The 18,872-nt window shown below is 44.1% G+C and overlaps 1 protein-coding gene across 3 annotated transcripts in view; it reads left to right on the forward strand.

The window, feature by feature from the left end:
• Window positions 1-18,254, forward strand: part of TADA2A (transcriptional adaptor 2A) — a 252,718-nt gene extending 234,464 nt beyond the window's left edge. For all 3 annotated transcript variants that reach the window (XM_073575616.1, XM_073575617.1, XM_073575618.1), the window contains 3 exons: window positions 6,479-6,522; window positions 7,436-7,509; window positions 16,287-18,254. In XM_073575616.1, coding sequence (XP_073431717.1) covers window positions 6,479-6,522; window positions 7,436-7,509; window positions 16,287-16,478 — 310 coding nt within the window. In that variant the 3' untranslated portion in view covers window positions 16,479-18,254. The remainder of the gene's footprint in view (window positions 1-6,478; window positions 6,523-7,435; window positions 7,510-16,286) is intronic.
• Window positions 18,255-18,872: the final 618 nt, after the last annotated feature.

An 18,872-nucleotide genomic window follows, 5' to 3' on the forward strand; every position in this document is an offset into this window, starting at 1 on the left:
ATTATATAATTAAAGTGTGAAACAACTGTAAATATGTCTTATATTCTAGATTCTTCAAAGTAGCCACCTTTTGCTTTGATTACTGCTTTGCACACTCTTGGCATTCTCTTGATGAGCTTCCAGTGGTAGTCACCTGAAATGGTCTTCCAACAGTCTTGAAGGAGTTCCCAGAGATGCTTAGCACTTGTTGGCCCTTTTGCCTTCACTCTGCGGTCCAGCTCACCCCAAACCATCTCAATTGGGTTCAGGTCTGGTGACTGTGGAGGCCAGGTCATCTGGCGTAGCACCCCATCACTCTCCTTCTTGGTCACATAGCCCTTACACAGCCTGGAGGTGTGTTTGAGGCCATTGTCCTGTTGAAAAATAAATGATGGTCCAACTAAACACAAACCGGATGGAATAGCATGCCACTGCAAGATGCTGTGGTAGCCATGCTGGTTCTGTATGCCTTCAATTTTGAATAAATCCCCAACAGTGTCACCAGCAAAGCACCCCCACACTATCACACCTCCTCCTCCATGCTTCACGGTGGGAACCAGGCATGTAGAGTCCATCCGTTCACCTTTTCTGCGTCGCACAAAGACATGGTGGTTGGAACCAAAGATCTCAAATTTGGACTGATCAGACCAAAGCACAGATTTCCACTGTTCTAATGTCCATTCCTTGTGTTCGCTAGCCCAAACAAGTCTCTTCTGCTTGTTGTCTGTCCTTAGCAGTGGTTTCCTAGCAGCTACTTTACCATGAAGGCCTGCTGCACAAAGTCTCCTCTTAACAGTTGTTGTAGAGATGTGTCTGCTGCTAGAACTCTGTGTGGCATTGACCTGGTCTCTTCTGAGCTGCTGTTAACCTGCGATTTCTGAGGCTGGTGACTAGGATGAACTTATCCTCCGCAGCAAAGGTGACTCTTGGTCTTCCTTTCCTGGGGCGGTCCTCATGTGAGCCAGTTTCTTTGTAGCGCTTGATGGTTTTTGCCAATGCACTTGGGGACACTTTCAAAGTTTTCCCAATTTTTCAGACTGACTAACCTTCATTTCTTAAAGTAATGATGGCCACTCGTTTTTCTTTACTCAGCTGCTTTTTTCTTGCCATAATACAAATTCTAACAGTCTATTCAGTAGGACTATCACCTGTGTATCTACCAGACTTCTGCACAACACAACTGATGGTCCCAACCTCATTTATAAGGCAAGAAATCCCACTTATTAAGCCTGACAGGGCACACCTGTGAAGTGAAAACTATTTCCGGTGACTACCTCTTGAAGCTCATCAAGAGAATGCCAAGAGTGTGCAAAGCAGAAATCAAAGCAAAAGGTGGCTACTTTGAAGAACCTAGAATATTCAAGACATACAGTATTTTCAGTTGTTTCACACTTTTTTGTTAATTATATAATTCCACATGTGTTAATTCATAGTTATGATGCCTTCAGAGTGTATCTACAATTTTCATAGTCATGAAAATAAAGAAAACGCTTTGATTGAGAAGGTGTGTCCAAACTCTTGGTCTGTACTGTGTGTATGTATGTATGTATATATATATATATATATATATATATATATATATATATACACACACTATATGACTTATCTCGGCTAAGATATAGCCTAGATCCTCAGGCTACATTCACACTATGGGCGTAGCCAGGATCAAACCTGGGGGGAGGGCAGAATCTCATACTGTTCCGCAGAATTTCATATTGCACACCTCAGCTGCTGCAGAACCTCATACTTCACACCCCTACACTTGAAAATAAAGCCTGCACCTTAAGAAGATGTGGTGATGAATGCAGTCTATTTATTCCAACTATCAGTTGATGTTGATGTTACTGAAGACGAGCAATGCCTGTCCTGGGCGTCCTTTTGGGCAGCTATGAGGTGTACCTGACTGGTGCTAAAAAAAAAGGAGTGTTAGTCTTTGTGCTATCCGGCTTTCATTCTTTTTGGTACAGATATGATATGGATAGACAGATATGGATAAATGGATATATAGATCGAGCAGATTTCTAATCTGCTTTTGCTATTGAAAACATTATCTATGAGCTAAAAAACCTTTCAGGTGATGCGGTTTTTTAAAAAGCTGATCTGCTTTTGCAACTGAAAAACGTATCCTCAAAAAACGCAGGAAAAACGCTGTGTGAATGTAGCCTTAGATCAGGAATAGAACAGTCATTTATAGGACATTTCATAACTTTCCCAAATTCCTATGAAAAAATATTCAGCATATTCTGCATTAAACTACTGTACCCAATTTATTATATACTAGCTGAAAAGCCCGGCGCCCGGGCATAGTAGCTAACTGTGGTTAGTTATAGCAAATTATAATTATCCTCCATCCCATAGTCCCGTGCCTATATACCCATCATACATATCCACGATCCCATAGGCCCGTGCCCATATACCCATCATACATATCCTCCATCCCATAGTCGATGCCCTTATACCCGTCACACATCCTCCATCCCATAGTCCCATGCCCATATACCCATCATACATATTCTCCATCCAATAGTCCCATGCCCATATACCCATCATATATATTCTCCATCCCATAGTCGAGTGCCCATATACCCATCATACATATTCGCCATCCCATAGTCGAGTGCCCATATACCCATCACACATCCTTCATCTCATAGTCCCGTGCCCATATACCCATCATACATATCCACGATCCCATAGTCCCATGCCCATATACCCATCATACATATCCTCCATCCGATAGTCCCATGCCCATATACCCATCACACATCCTTCATCTCATAGTCCCATGCCCATATACCCATCATACATATCCGCCATCTCATAGTCCCGTGCTCATATACCCATCATACATATCCTCCATCCTATAGTCCAGTGCCCATATACCCATCACACATCCTCCATCCCATAGTCCCCGTGCCCATATACATATCCGCCATCCCATAGTCCCGTGCCCATATACCCGTCAAACATATCCTCCATCCCATAGTCCAGTGCCCATATACCCATCACACATCCTCCATCCCATAGTCTCGTGCCCATATACCCATCATACATATCCGCCATCCCATAGTCCCGTGCCCATATACTCATCACACATCCTCCATTCCATAGTCAACCATATGACATCATAATGAGCGGCGGCAGGGCTTGCAACCTTTGATGACATCAGCGTCACCATGGCAACCATAGTGACATAATGAGGGGCGGGGCTTGATACGCACACACTGCTTCCCCAGTATGCAAATAGGGGCATTATGATATCATAATAAGGGGCGGGGCTTGTCACGCACACACTTTTTCCCCCAGTATGTAGATAGGGGCAAAATTGTTTGGTGAATTGGAACGTGCGGGGTTAAAATTTCGCCTCACAACATAGCTTAGGACGCTCTCGGGGTCCAGACGTGTGACTGTGCCAAATTTTGTGGCTGTAGCTGCGACGGTGCGGATGCCTATCCCGGACATACACACATACACACACACATGCACACATACATACACACTTTGAGCTTTATATATTAGATTTTAGGAGTCGGAGTCGGTCCATTTTATACCGACTCCAACTCCGACTCCACCAAAATGAGCACCGACTCCACAGCCCTGCTTGTTATCAGTATAAAAGACACCCGTCCACAACCTCAGTCACACTCCAAACTCCACTATAGTGAAGACCAAAGAGCTGTCAAAGGACACCAGAAGCAAAATTGTATCCCTGCACTAGGCTCGGAAGACTGAATCTGCAATAGGCAAGCAGCTTGGCGTGATGAAATCAACTGTGGGAGCAATAAGAAAATGAAAGACATACAAGACCACTGATAATTTCCCTCAATCTGGGGCTCCATGCAAGATCTCACCCCGTGGGGTCAAAATGATCACAAGAACGGTTAGCAGAAATCCCAGAACCACACGGGGGGGATCTAGTAAATGACTTGCATAGAGCTGGGACCATCGTAACAAAGGCTACCATCAGTAACACACTACGCCGCCAGGGATTCAGATCCTGCAGTGCCAGATGTGTCCCCCTACTTAAGCCAGTACATTTCCAGGCCCATTTGAAATTTGCTAGAGAGCATTTGGATTATCCAGAAGAGTATTGGGAGAATGTCATATGGTCTGATGAAACAAAAGTAGAACTGTTTGGTAGAAACAAAACTCATCGTCTTTGGAGTAGACAATGCCAAGTTGCATCCCAAGAACATCATACCTACTGTGAAGCATGGTGGTGGCAACATCATGCTTTGGGGCTGTTTTTCGTCAAAGGGAACGGGATGACTGATCCGTGTACATGAATGAATTAATGGGGCCTTGTATAGTGAGATTGAGTGCAAACCTCCTTCCATCAGCAAGGGCATTGACGATGAAACGTGGATGGGTCTTTAGCATGATATTGATTCCAAGGGTACCTCCAGGGCAACAAAAGCGTGGCTTCGTAAGAAGCATATGAAGGTCCTAGAGTGGCCTAGCCAGTCTCCAGATCTCAACCCCATAGAAAACCTTTAGTGGGATTTGAAAGTCTGTGTTGCCCAGCAACAGGCCCAAAGCATCACTGCTCTAGAGGAGATCTGCATGGAGGAATGGGCCAACATACCACTGTCACGATCATGGGGATGACCTTTGGCCGCACATGGCTATCACATGTGCAGGGGGGCTTATCTTAGTTATCCCACCACTGCCACACTGTGATGAAAAACAGCAAGCTAGTCTTGACCTAACAATTTACCGCAGGGGGGACTTATTTTAGTTATCCCACCGCTGCCACAATTTGTTACAAACTGCAGGGATTTTATGTTTATCCCACTTTTGGCTCCGCTTTGGAACTCGAAGCTCTCCAGCGCCCCCTTACCCTCAGGTCAGGGGACGGGCCACTTGTTGTGCGCTGGCTATTAGGCACGCTGCAGCAAGGGAATTATAAAGGCTCTGGCCGCAGCCAGACAATCTGCTTATAAAACCCCTTCCATCACTGACAGGAAGCCCAGAGCACACTTCGCTGCTATCAGCTTCAGATTTCTCTATCAATATTTAAATTAACAAAGGGGTGCGAAGCCAATACAAATTAGTAGCGTAATCACTTCAGGCACATAAAAGTTTTGTATAGAGCATGGAGACGGAACTAATAATTTTATATTTTACTCCCAAAAGATAGGCAGTGTTTACAGAAGATATAAAAAGATTTTACAATATGAGACAATTGAATTATGTACACAGCAATTACAAATAAAACAAGGGTTAACAGAAGAAAAGAGGCACTCACATGTTACTTAGATCATTTCAGGCAAAACCATGCTGGTGGGAGGAGCCAGACGTCACAATGTATTTAGGGGTCTGGATGCAGCAGTTTCCCAGGCTAAAATGAGGGCTGTCCTGAGTGAAAGTGACTTATACCCCTGGGCTTGTGACATCACTAAAAGGGGCTGAATTGTGACAGTCTTCCCCCTGCTTTCAGAGTTACAATCTGGCTAAGAAAACTATAATAATCATATGTCACAGAGGGTACCTCGTATAGAAATGCACATAGGCAGCCTCAATAGTAAAAAGTTGGTCACACTCGTCAAACACTATGTTTGACGAGTGTGACCAACCTGTCAATCGGTTCTCCAAGCGATGTTACAGATCGCTTGGAAAACGCTAGCAATTCTGCAAGCTAATAACGCTTGCAAAATGCTAGTTTTTCCACGGGAAAATCGCGGGAATTTAAAATGCGATTTTCCCGCGGATTGGAATTCGGAATTCTTGCTGTAATTTCCGCGAGAGTTCCGCTACGTGTGAACGTAGCCTAATAGATCAGACAAGATGATTGCTCCAATCATGTAAAAAAATTAAAATGCTCAACTAGTAGAAAAATATATATTTCAGTATATTTGACATTCTAGAATCTAAATACTAAAACTATATTGGATATATATATATATATTAAAGAGTTAAACGGGTTTTCAACTTTAAGCCTTTGTTTTTCCCCATAGGCATGCTCTTTAAAAAATTTAAAATATCAGCCTTGCTAATCCTTGACTACCACAGTGCTGTCTTTTTGCCGATAACCTTATATTTTGTTTATATGGCTGTTGCGATAACATTGTTACCACATAATGGGAATGCAACTGCCAATCACTGTGTTTAATCGTCTTGTGCTGTCTACAGCAGTCATATGCTGTGACTGTTTTGCTTGTGTCTTCAGCTATGTCAGCGGAGATCGGGGCAGTGGTGGAGAGGCAGCGTTTCTCTTATACGTGTTCATTTAATTATGCTTAGAAAAGTAGTGCGCAGAAAAGTATGGTTGTAGAATTGAGTGTAGGGGTTTTGCTATGTATATATGAATAAGATTAAGTGAATCTAACTACAATTATGCAAGAAAACTAAAAGTTTCTTGTAATTAGGTCATCTAACATCATATTGGTTCATCTAGAAGGTGTGTGTGGATAACATTGTTGAATGTTTGTTTTTTTTTGTTTTTTTAAACTTGATTCTGAGTTTTTTCTTAATGTTGTTATTTATTTGTATTTTTTAGTGATGCTGGTTTACATCAGATTGCTCCTATTATTTCAAGTTCAGGTATTTAACTCTTCAGTTCTTGCAGTAAATTTTCATATTGTTCTTTAAAGAGGTTTTTTGGTGAAAACTAGATATCATCCCTCCATTGGTTAGGTGACGACTTATTGATTGGTGGAGTATACTGCTGTGACCCCCCCACGATCAGTAGATAAAGGCATTAGAATGGAGTGGCAGTGCACAAGCTTAACGTCACCCGATTTATACCCGATTTGGCTGCCCAGCTTTGATTTTTTGGTAGCTCCATAGAGAATGAATGAAGCAAAGTTCAGGCTTCCAATCTGACGTTCCATTTTGTAACGGAGGACTTGCCTATTGCTGTGGGTCTCAGGGGTCATACGCCCACCAAACATTAAGTTATCACCGGACAACCCATTTAATTTAATTTGTATTTGTGATATATGAATACAATTGTGAATGGAGAAATACGCTTTAAATAAATAATGTTTTGATGTGTCAGTCATGTGAACTTATTATGTCCTACATCTGTTGGAGGTGGACAGCTAGATGTAGTACACCCGAAAATTATGCACGACAGAGCACACGTTTACTCTGTCAGCACCATTAAAGTTAATTACCCCATCGGAGCATACGATCTGAATCCCATTTTTGCAGGTGGTTCAGACTTAAGGCCAGATAGGACTCACAGACGTAGGACAAAGCGCAGTGTGAAAGCTTCCTTTGAGTGCTCACTACTCATTTGTCACATTTAATAAGATTGATTATTACATTTGACTGATTATAATTAGGAAAGGAACTACACTACAGATAATTTAGGATATGCTTTCCAATAACCGTGTCTAATGCTTTTTTTTAAATAAATATTGATAATTTGTACAGAGCTGGATATTGGTTGTGAATAAACATTTAGTACCAGCTACAATCTCAGTAACTGCTACAAATATAAATGTTCTAGGAAGAAGAAGTGCTCCTCCTCTAGATTTAACTGGACTTCCTGGGACAGAAAAGCTCAATGATAAAGAGAAAGAGGTATGATAATAAGTATTTTCAGACTCGTCAATATCATTTATGTTGTCACATTGGACCCTATATGCATGCATATGCTATTATAATATATATTATATAGTGTTCAGTATAAATGAGTGCACCCCAACAGATTAGTCAGGAAAATTTGCTTCTTTTCGGAATCATTATTTTCTATGGGCTACTATACTACAAAATACTCCCACAAATGTGGGTCATTTATTGCTAAATAGATTTGTTATATTGCACACCCAAAAAAGTCAATTTTCCTTTCCCCCATGAGTGCACCACATTAGCGGGGATCTGCCCCACATGGACAGGAAACCTACTGAGTAAAAGGGATGCACCTCTCCCCCACATCAGTTGGTTTCCTGTCCTTGAGCGAAGCTGAAGAGCAGGAGCAGAAGCAAGGAACAAATTTACCCAGGCCTGGCCAGTTACCTGGTAGAATGGCTCCTTGCCTGTAGCAATGGTGTCGGGTCCTGGAAGCGCCATCACTGTTGAACTTCTGTGGGGTCCGGAGGAGGCATGCACCAGTGAGGAGTTGTTGTGGCTGGTCCCTCATTTAAAATGAGGTCTCACCTCCAAAAAAGTGGGTTTACTCCTTGTTTCCTTTCTTTGGTGATATGGAGAAACCACAGTGTGAAGACACAGGAGGTCAGTGGGTGCTCTAGTCCACTAGCCTGAGACCGCATGGACCAAGGATCATCCCACTGAACGCCCGCTCTCCTTTCCAGTGGGCATAATACTACTTAGACAATGCAGGGTGAGGGTAAAACACTGTGACAATTGTAGAGATCCACCACATGAGTGGACGGGGATTAAGTCGCTTGGCTGCGATATTGAGGCACACAGGAACACTTTTGCTTAAAGTAACAGTCTGTGTGGTTTATTTCCTTCATAAACCAATGTCACAGGAACACAAGGCAAACAGTCTTACATCAGACAGACAAGTTCTTAATGTCCATAGTAGAGCTTCGCTCTCTCAGGCCTGTGGGCACACTGGCCGTGTCATGTCCAGCACGCATGCAGCGTTACCATGTAAAGCATACAAAGTCTCTTACTGACCCAGGTCAGCGTTACTCACAGTTTATCCCTGACGGATTATCAGGGAAGCGGCCGCACTGGGATCACTGTTCCAGACAGTGTCTACAGTTGCAGAGCCACAGCCGGGCAGTAGCTTCCCTACACAGAGCCGTCACAGACTCTACCAGGTCTGGACCTTTCTATGTGCTCTTCCAGGAACTTCAGTCCCAGACACTTCCAACAAACACAGGCCTTCCGGGACCTTGCACTCTGACCACTCAAGAACAAACATACAACCCATGTGATCAGACCTCAGTCACATTATATATCCCAAACCACCCCCATATGTGGGCAGTGTATATGTGGCTAGCCGATCCCGCCCAGCTCTCTGACTAGCCCTATAAGCCGCCCTTATAGATAAACAACTCGTGAACTACTAGTCCCAGCATAAAAATGGTATTTTGGCTTATAGCGCAGAGAACCTCTGCGACACGTACTGGACATTTACAACCATGCCGGTCACTGTTTCACCATCAACGAAATGCCCACATGCATATTCTGAGTCGCATATGCAGCGCCCCTTAGCTTTAACAGAGGTTACTGCACCACGTACCCTCCCCTTGTTCAAACTTGTGGGGTTGAACATTTGTCACACACTATGTGCCTCGAGACCAGGTACCCACTGTCACCTTGCCCTACAAGTCGAGAGGACCGTCTCAGTCTGTTTTGGGCGTCATTCGGCATCATATTTGTGTTAGGCCTTCCCCGCCCCCAGCGGTCAGTACATCGGCGTTGGGCTTTGGCCCTCCAGTCAAAGTCCGTCTGTGTCTCCAGGCCCTTTTTGGTCTCCACACTTCTCCAGTCCGCCCCATCACCCGACTTTTCTCTCCATGTCCGGCTCCCCCGGTTGGTGCGGTCTTAAGTCCCACTTACAGTCGAGCCAACTGTCTGGTCTGAGTCTGACCCATCTAGTACATCACAGGAGCTACTGTCCAGGTCTCTCAGTCTCATACTCATGAGAGTAGAACTGCTACTTGCAGATTCTCGACGCTCTTGTCTTGATGAAAGTTCGGTTACCAGCAATTTCATTATTTGAAGGGTCCCTTCTGTTCCTTATACCCGGGGATGAAGGCGACCGCCACGTTATGTTCTGCATTTGTTTATCAATCTGCATTCGGTCCAGCTTTAGCTGCTCTATCTCCCTCAGGTACGTTGCCCGATATTCCAGGAGCATTCGGAAGTTCCTAAGGCATTCCACGGAGTGAACAACAATGAATGGAACCATGCCATCTTCACCAGCTACCTGGACTTCACCATCAGGTGGGATCGTCACTCTTGCCCCACCGAATCTATTCACAAGGTCTTGCATCACTTTTCCAAACCTTCCAATGACTCTCCCCACCAGATGTTTGGGTACCGGAATTACGTCTTCCACCAAGCCCAGATGATTTTTAGCTTCCCTCGCAAGCTCCAGACTAGCGGCTTTCACATTACTCAACATGATCATCTGTTTTGCGCGGAGACATTGCAGATGCATATCCATCAGGACAGCCACCCGCTTTTCTGTGTCTTCCCTGGCTGACAGTATGACAAACTGCTAAGTCTGAGGTGCCCAGTGCACCCTACACGCTTTGACCGCCTTTTTAAAAGCCTCATGCACACCCTCACTGGTACAGGCTTCTTGCACGTCTTCGGTACCTCTATCACACACTTGAAGGTTGAGGGTTCACTCTCTTCATGGACGGAAGGCTCTCGCTTGGCCACGGAATTTTCCATCTAGACCTCTACTACACCCGGGCGATTGTCTTGTTCCGTTCTCGTCTTCCTTAGTTTTACACTCTTCAGGCCCCCTCTCTAAGATAGGTATTTGTAACTCTGCCTTATCGCTCAGACACAGCTGCTGTAAGTCTTCAACCACCAACGCCTCCTCTTGTGGAAGACCTTTTACTGCTTCTGTGAGCACTTCCACGTCTTCTTTTAAGGCCTGATTCACACTTTGCCATGTTGACATGTGACGTCTGAGCTCAGAGACTTCTTTCTCCAGCTCATCCACTCTGTTCTCAGCCGTTTGTCTCCGGTCCTTTTCTTGTACGTTATGCTCCTTAATTGCCTTTAGTTCGGCCTGTAAATCTGCCACCTTTTTCTTCTCACTAGAGCACTTTTTAAGGAGGTCCTGGACCTCCTGTGCTTACTTCTCTCCAAACCTTGCCTTGACTGCCGAAAGCTCGGACTCCAGGTGATGCACCCGCTCCAACTGCGCGGAGTTGGCAACTTCCATACTTGCCACCTTCAAACTCTCCTTTGCCAGCTGTTGACAGACCTCTTCACGCTCTTTCTCCAAGCTTTGGACACACGCTTCTACCTGGTGGAAACTGTCAGCTCGCCCTTTCCAGGTGCACATTTCCTGTGTCAGCTTGACAATTAATTACTCTAGTTGTCGAATTGGCCAGCTTCTCCTGCAGCTCTTCTATTGTGTCTGAGGGTGCAGTTTGTTCAGCCCCTTTTCGGCCCTTACGTCTGCGGCAAAGGGAGAAAGACCTGCTATTTAATGTTGAGTCAGTATTACTGCACTCTTTTCCACTGTCGTCACCGTCAGAATGGGAGTCACCCCCATCCAATTGGTCATCCTGGAACCAGCAGTCCCCATTGCTAACAGTGTCAGCCTCCACTCCTGGCGCTTCGCCGACTCCACCTTGTGAAGCACTGTCATTCCCTTGTGTCCGAGTTCCAGTCTGCACAGCATTAGACTCAGTCCTAGTGGTTGCTACTGGCAATAACACGTCACAGTCACTCCACACAGTACGGTGAACCCCCAAGATACTCTCTCTCTCTGGGTGTCAGCCCCACTCTTTTTTTATTTGCCACATCATGATCAGTCACACTGTGGTACCCTTCAGGTGACGTCAGGTCAGTAAATTGGGCAGACGCATCCCTTCCTCCGGTCGCCCTACGTCTGACCTTTCCATTGTGGAAGGTGCTATTGCCTTAAGGAACGCCAACCCATCAGTAGAGAGGCCTCCATCCTCCTGCTTTAGAGGAGTTCTCCCCTCCCACAAGTCTGAAAACAGCCTAGAGTCCCGGCCTACCATCACCGGACAGGTTAAGTTCGGGACTACAGCGACATCATGGTTTTTTAATGACCCTGTCTGTCTCGAATATCACCATGGCTACTACATAGTCCTTAATGCACCCATGGATGCAGGTGACCGCAATCTTCCTTTCGTACATTATAATTTTATCTGGCACAGTCCTCACTAGGGTCACCGAGCCCCCAGAATCAACCATTCCAAGCACATCCTCCCCATTCATCAGCAGGGCACACCCTTGAAGCTTCTCACCGGGTGGGTAATTCATATAGCAGACTGGACACACACAGCCCACTTGCCCCTAGCAGCAGTCTGCCTGTGCCACCCTTTTAACTTCAGGAAGCTCCGCCCCCCTTTGGGTTACCACTCTATTTTGGGATACCGCCCCCTTTTGGGACTCTACCCCTTTTGAGCCACTACTCCCTTTTGGGATACCGCCCCCTTTTGGGATGCCTCACCTTTTTGGGCAACTACTCCCTTTTGGGAAACCGCCCCCTTTTGGGACTCCACCCCTTTTTTGGCACCCATTGCTATCTGAATTACCGCCCCCTTTAGGGACACCATCCTCTCCCTGGGGTACAACCCGTGGACTCCGCACGGTACTCTCAGGTCCAGTTCACACGGAACACGTATGTCTCAGGCTTGTACTGGCCCTTTAAGAGATTGTCCACACTGGACTTCTGATGTCCTTTTCCGACACCCCACCAGCTACCGCTGGCACTGCCACAGCTCCTGCTGTAGCCACAAGCTTGCCCGCACCTCCGACTGCCGACCACAAGCGGCTGCTGGTGTCACTGCAGCTCCTGCTGCTGCAGAACCTCTTGCTGCAACTGTGACTGCAGCTCCTGTTACCACAAGTCTCTGCACGCTTCTGCTGTGCCGTCATCGTGGACCCGCCGATCCACAGCAAGCTTCCTAACCGCGCCGAGTTACAGCCAGACGCTTGTCACCTTCGTGACCCCACCGAGTCACAGCAAAACACCTCACACGTGCCTCCTGGACCGTTACCCGTAGCAACCGACTTTGTAGACCTCGTCCATAGCCCCTGGCAACAAGGCTACCAGAGTGCCCTTCGCATTGTCCACCAATTAAAGTATAACAAGCAAGCAAAGATGTACAACACCATCATGTGTGCTACAGTACTGTAGCATTTTGCTTTCTTGAGCATAAGTTACCCATGTTCCAGTTCTGTGTATTTTCCCTAATAAAGTATATATGGTTTTGCTATTGGATCTTTGGTCGTAATTTGTGGTTTCCACATCCTATGGTATTGTCCACCAGTTGTAGAGATCCACCACAAGTAACAGTCTGTGTGGTTTATTGGTTTATTTCCTTCATAAACCAATGTCACAGGAACACAAGGCAAACAGTCTTACATCAGACAAACGAGTTCTTAATGTCCATAGTAGAGCTTCGCTCTCTCAGGCCTGTGGGCACACAGGCCGTGTCATGTCCAGCACGCATGCAGCGTTACCATGTAAAACATACAAAGTCTCTTACTGACCCCGGTCAGCGTTACTCACAGTTTATCCCTCACGGGTTATCAGGATAGCGGCTGCACTGGGATCACTTTTCCAGACAGTGCCTTGCTCATAGGGACGTCTACAGTTGCAGAGCCACAGCCGGGCAGTAGCTTCCCTACACAGAGCTGTCACAGACTCTACCAGGTCTGGGCCTTTCTATGTGCTCTTCCAGGAAGTTCAGTGCCAGACACTTCCAACACACACAGGCCTTCCGGGACCTTGCACTCTGACCACTCAGGAACAAACACACAACCCATGTGATCAGACCTCAATCACATAATATATCCCAAACCACCCCCATATGTGGGCAGTGTATGTGTGGCTAGCCGATCCCGCCCAGCTCTCTGACTAGCCCTATAAGCCGCCCTTATAGGTAAATAACTTATGGACTACAAGTCCCAGCATGACAACGTTATTTTGGCTTATAGCGCCGAGAACCTCTGCGACACATACTGGACATTTACAACCATGCCGGTCACTGTTTCACCATCAAGGAAATGCCCCCTTGCATATTCTGAGTTGCATATGCAGCGCCACCTAGCTTTAACAGAGGTTACTGCACCACACAATACTTTATTAAGCCACAAAACAGACAGGAACATATAGGACAGTCCCAGCAAAATACAGAAGATGGTGCACATTACAGAGTCTCATCCTTCCACTAGCTCGCCGGGATTAGAGCAGCTGCAACTTTGGTTCTTCCAGGGCCTACTACCCCCACCAGTGTCACCCCACTTTTGTAGGGCACCCACCGAGAGGAATTAACAACAAACATAGTAACATAGTTAGCAAGGCCGAAAAAAGACATTTGTTCATCCAGTTCATCCTATATTCCGTCAGAATAAATCCCCAGATCTACATCCTTCTAAAGAACCTAATAACTGTAAGATACAATATTGTTAGGCTCCAGGAAGACATCCAGGCATCTCTTGAACCCCTTGACTGAGTTCGCTATCACCACCTTTTCAGGCAAGGAATTCCAGATTCTCACTGCCCTAGCAGTAAAGAATTCTCTTCTATATTGGTGGAAAAACCTTCTGTCCTCCAGACGCAGAGAATGCCCCCTTATGACCATCACATTCCTTGGTATAAACAGATCCTCGGAGAGATATTTGTATTGTCCCCTTATATACTTATACATGGTTATTAGATCGCACCTCATTCATCAATGTACTGACAAGCTTTGGAAGCTGACAAGTACATTGATATACGAGGTGCAGTGACCGGCTTGTCCCAACGTGGATTCTCTAAACATCTTTGAGAGTTCAATGATGGTCAATGAAGCAGCTCTGTATTTATTCAGTTGTAGCTATGATGTCATGGTTACTGTAATGTAGAGTATCTCGAAACACAGTTGAGAACCTGTGAGGCGTCAATTTCTCAAACTACAGACTCTAATGTACTTGTCTTGTTGCTCAATTGTGCAGTGAATATTCATTGCTCTTCAGTAGCGCCCAGTGTCAGCCGAAGCCTACCTGCTGCTGCTGCCGGCGGTCACGTATTCTGAATATTCATTTCTCTTAAGTATCGGCACACGTGACCGCCAGCAGCAGCAGGAAGCCGGTTGCTACACTGTGCACTTCTGAAGAGCAATGAACAGTCCTAGTGAGTATTCCGGCAGCTGTACTCTACTTGTGAACAGCGCAAGACGTCCCTGCCATGCGCTGCTTATAAGCATTAAGCAGCTGCTGGCAATGGAGCAGGATGCTGCGAGGGAGTGGAGGAAGGTAAGTGTAATTTTTTTCTTTTAAATTTTTTCTTATGAGGCCATGCATACCAGGACCGGGATGGGGCCAATCATACCAGGATGTAAAAAGGAAATGAATATTCATTGCCCTCCACGCCCATGTGCGTGGAATGCAGTGAATATTCATTTCTCTTTAGCAGCGAGCACAGGAGTTTGCCGCAGTTGCCGGCTCCCATCTCTGTGACCTGCTTCTCCGCCGAAACCGCTCCCCCACTTCCCCACCACAACCAGAGCCACTACATCCGGACTATAAGACACACACACCCCCTTTTCCTTTACATTTTGTGAGGAAAAAAGTGTGTCTTATAGTCAGAAAAATACGGTGTGTGTATATATATATAATATATTTTGTTTTTAGATGTGGATTAATGAAAACTTCTTTATTTTTTGCTCACTTGTAAACTGAGTATTGCTGCTGTTTTTGAAGCATAAATTACTTCAGACCTTTTTGGAGTTTGAGAAGGATTTGTACCCTGTACCCGGAGCCAAGACTAAATATTACCTTCTAATTTTCTACTATCTGTATAAACATCCCCATTCATATTTCTATTAGTCATGAATTTCTCAAATTTTTGTGCAAAGACTGATCAATGACAAATTGATTTAATCAGTCAAGCTTGAATTATTTTGTTAATGTAAGATTGATCTTAATACAATTTTGTATTTTTGTGTGTTTCCATGGGAGTTAGATACAGAATGATAGCTTTTTAATTGAAATAGTTATTTTTTAACTATTAAAGGGGTATTTCCATCTCCAAGATCGTATCCCAATATGTAGTAGGTGTAATAAAAATATTAGCAAATACCTTCAATTAGAAATAAAGTATAGTTCTTATGATCAGCTATGTCGCTTACCCCTTGTGCAGGGCATTGCAGTAGCTTAGATATCCAGGGTAATGACCACTAATATAGCGACAGTTGTTAGTGATCATAACCATGGATGCGTGAGCTACTGCAGTGCCCTGCATATGGTGAGTGACATAGTTGATCAAAAGAAGTATACTATATTTCTAATTGGAGCTATTTGCTAATATTATTATTATTACAGCTACTAAATATTGGGGATCTGGGAGATTGGAATACTCCTTTAAATATTTATTCCTCTGTTAGATGCTGCAAACAATCCTTCAAATCTAATAAATGAATACAAATGTTCTCATGCCTAGTTATTGTTGCTGCATACTTGTTATGGTGCCCCCTAGTGTTCTTCTCATTTCCTTACAATGTCTATTTATTATGGGATAAGGATTGGAGAAAAGAAGCCACTGCTTCTTACTACACTCCATAGTACGTCCTCCTACCATGTACATGAGGATGACAGAAAAAAAATGTTGCAAAGAAACCTTTACTCTCAAAATAAAAGACAAGAATAGTTTCTTAAATACTTGTTTTGTTTTACAGCTGTGTCAGGTGGTGAGATTGGTCCCTGGAGCTTATCTGGAGTATAAGGCTGCCCTTGTGAATGAGTGCAACAAACAGGGAAGCTTACGGCTGGCACAAGCACGAGCACTTATAAAGATTGATGTTAATAAAACCCGCAAAATTTATGATTTTTTGTTACAAGAAAAATACATTACAAAACCTCAGCCATAACTGACTCATTTTAGTATTGTAATGCTCATCAGAGACAGGGCCTGGTAATTCATGTGTCCATTTTGATTGGTAAATCTATATTTGTGTGGTAACATTGTAGTTTCTTGCAAGTGAAATATTTTGTTGTTTAACTGTGGTTTCCAGTTATTGTTAAAAGTAACCTTTCATGGAAAAAAAAAAAACACTATTACCCTGCTATGTTGTTAATCTGCAAGTTAATAGCGCTCTGAAGCCGTGCAACTGCCGCACTGAAAGCCCAACTACTGGCAGAAAATCCTGCGGCTTTAAGTCATAGAGGTGCGGCTTCAAGCGTTGCTCAGTACATAGTGAAGTGCCCCCAACACGGACAGGCGGCACTGCAGTTCATCAGTGCCAGATGCTTGGTTACAGGCCCTGCTCACTTATACTGAGTTATGACTGAAAGCCCGATGCTGCCGGGAAGATTAGAGTTACGGGCTGCCAGGAAGATTAGAGTTAATCTCCTTTCTTCATCAGTGCCAGGTGCTTGGTTACAGGCCCTGCTCACTTATACTGAGTTATGACTGAAAGCCCGATGCTGCCGGGAAGATTACAGTCAATCTCCATCAGTGCTAGGTGCTTGGTTACAGGCCCTGCTCACTTATACTGAGTTGTGACTGAAAGCCTGATCTTGCCAGGAAGATTAGAGTTAATCTCCTTTCTTCATCAGTGCCAGGTACTTGGTTACAGGCCCTGCTCACTTATACTGAGTTATGACTGAAAGCCCGATGCTGCCGGGAAGATTACAGTCAATCTCCTTAATCAGTGCCAGGTGCTTGGTTACAGGCCCTGCTCACTTATACTGAGTTATGACTGAAAGCCCAATGCTGCCAGGAAGATTAGAGTTAATCTCCTTCCTTCATCAGTGCCAGGTGCTTGGTTACAGGCCCTGCTCACTCATACTGAGTTATGACTGAAAGCCCGATGCTGACGGAAAGATTACAGTTAATCTCCTTCCAGTAGTCGAGCTTTCAGTGTGGCAGGCGCATGGCGGGGTTTCCTTTAAGAGTGGTAAAATAAAGGCTAGCTCCCATGGATATGAACAAGTCTCCAACTTTGATCCCTTTTTGTCAGTAACATTTATTGGATGCGATTGTAGCTATTCTGTTAATTACCTTTTAGGTCCCATACACAATAGGATTATTCTGTTAATATCTATTTTCCTATTTTAAATAATGACATATCTACAATGCCATGTCCAATAGATAACTGGATCTCTAACCATGAATCACACAACAATACCTTTCCTTCTCTTCACTCTAAGGGCTTCTGCCTGAATACCCAAAAACCGGTAGTTAGATGTATGTTAGACATACCTTTGATTATATGTGGAGTCTAAAATATAAAACTTTAATCCTCACCAGAAAAGAGGGGCCTTTCAATATTTTAGACCTCTTTTTTTTTTAACATGTAGACTATGCTACTGTATTCAGTTTTTTTGGTTTTCAGGTGAAAGTGGAGAGGAAAACACTGTGAACACAGCCTGAAAAGAAGTAAACACCCAAGCAGAGGCTTTAAACACTAGCTCACCATAAAAAAGAGCATGTTATGCAAGTAACACTAGTGTGTAAGGAGCTTTAGCTGATAGTATATTCATTAAAAGGGAATATAAAAGAATATTAATTCAAACCAGCATGCTTTATGTTTGATATAGTTTGGTTATTAGCGTTAAATGCAACACAGTATTTCACTGTGACTGCAAAATAAATATGTAAATGTGAGCAACACATTATTAAATAAAATTGTATTTTTTGTATATTTGCTTCTTCACATATGTCCTCTTTTATTTGTCATGTCGTATGGTTCATGATTATTGGTGATAAAACGTATTCCATATTGCTACACTAATGGCAGAAAAACACTTGTAATGGTAAAGTGTTTTGAAAGGTGTTTCCAAAGATTAGTCCTCTAGTATGTGATCATATACAAATATAAACAGCCTTCAAGGGAGAATACTACAGATCCTTTACCCACCACAACAACACAGATCAACTCAGCGAATAACACAATACAAGGGAATCACAAAGTGATCACAGCAGGCTGATGTTCAAGAGAGAACACTACAGAGCCATTACCTACCACGAAGCTGCGGATAATTTCCAAGAATAACCCAATACAAGCGAGTCGTGAAGCACTCCATAGAGAAACTGATCACTTGCCGATGGTAAGAACCCTATCATAAATCTGAACATTATACTGGTGTGTCATACTGTACAGTAGACAAAAAAAATCTCTTAATTGTTTATCTAATTATGTTAGTGCCATAAATATCTAAAGAGGCAATCTTTCAGGGTATGCTGCAAGAAAAATGCAGAAAACTGACACAGCATTATTTCGGTGCTGGCGGGTGGGCTGAGAGAATTCAAAAAGAATTTG

This window comes from Dendrobates tinctorius, unplaced genomic scaffold (genome assembly GCF_039654945.1).
Source record: "Dendrobates tinctorius isolate UK_male_01 unplaced genomic scaffold, ASM3965494v1 ptg000045l, whole genome shotgun sequence".
Taxonomy (NCBI): Eukaryota; Metazoa; Chordata; class Amphibia; order Anura; family Dendrobatidae; genus Dendrobates; species Dendrobates tinctorius.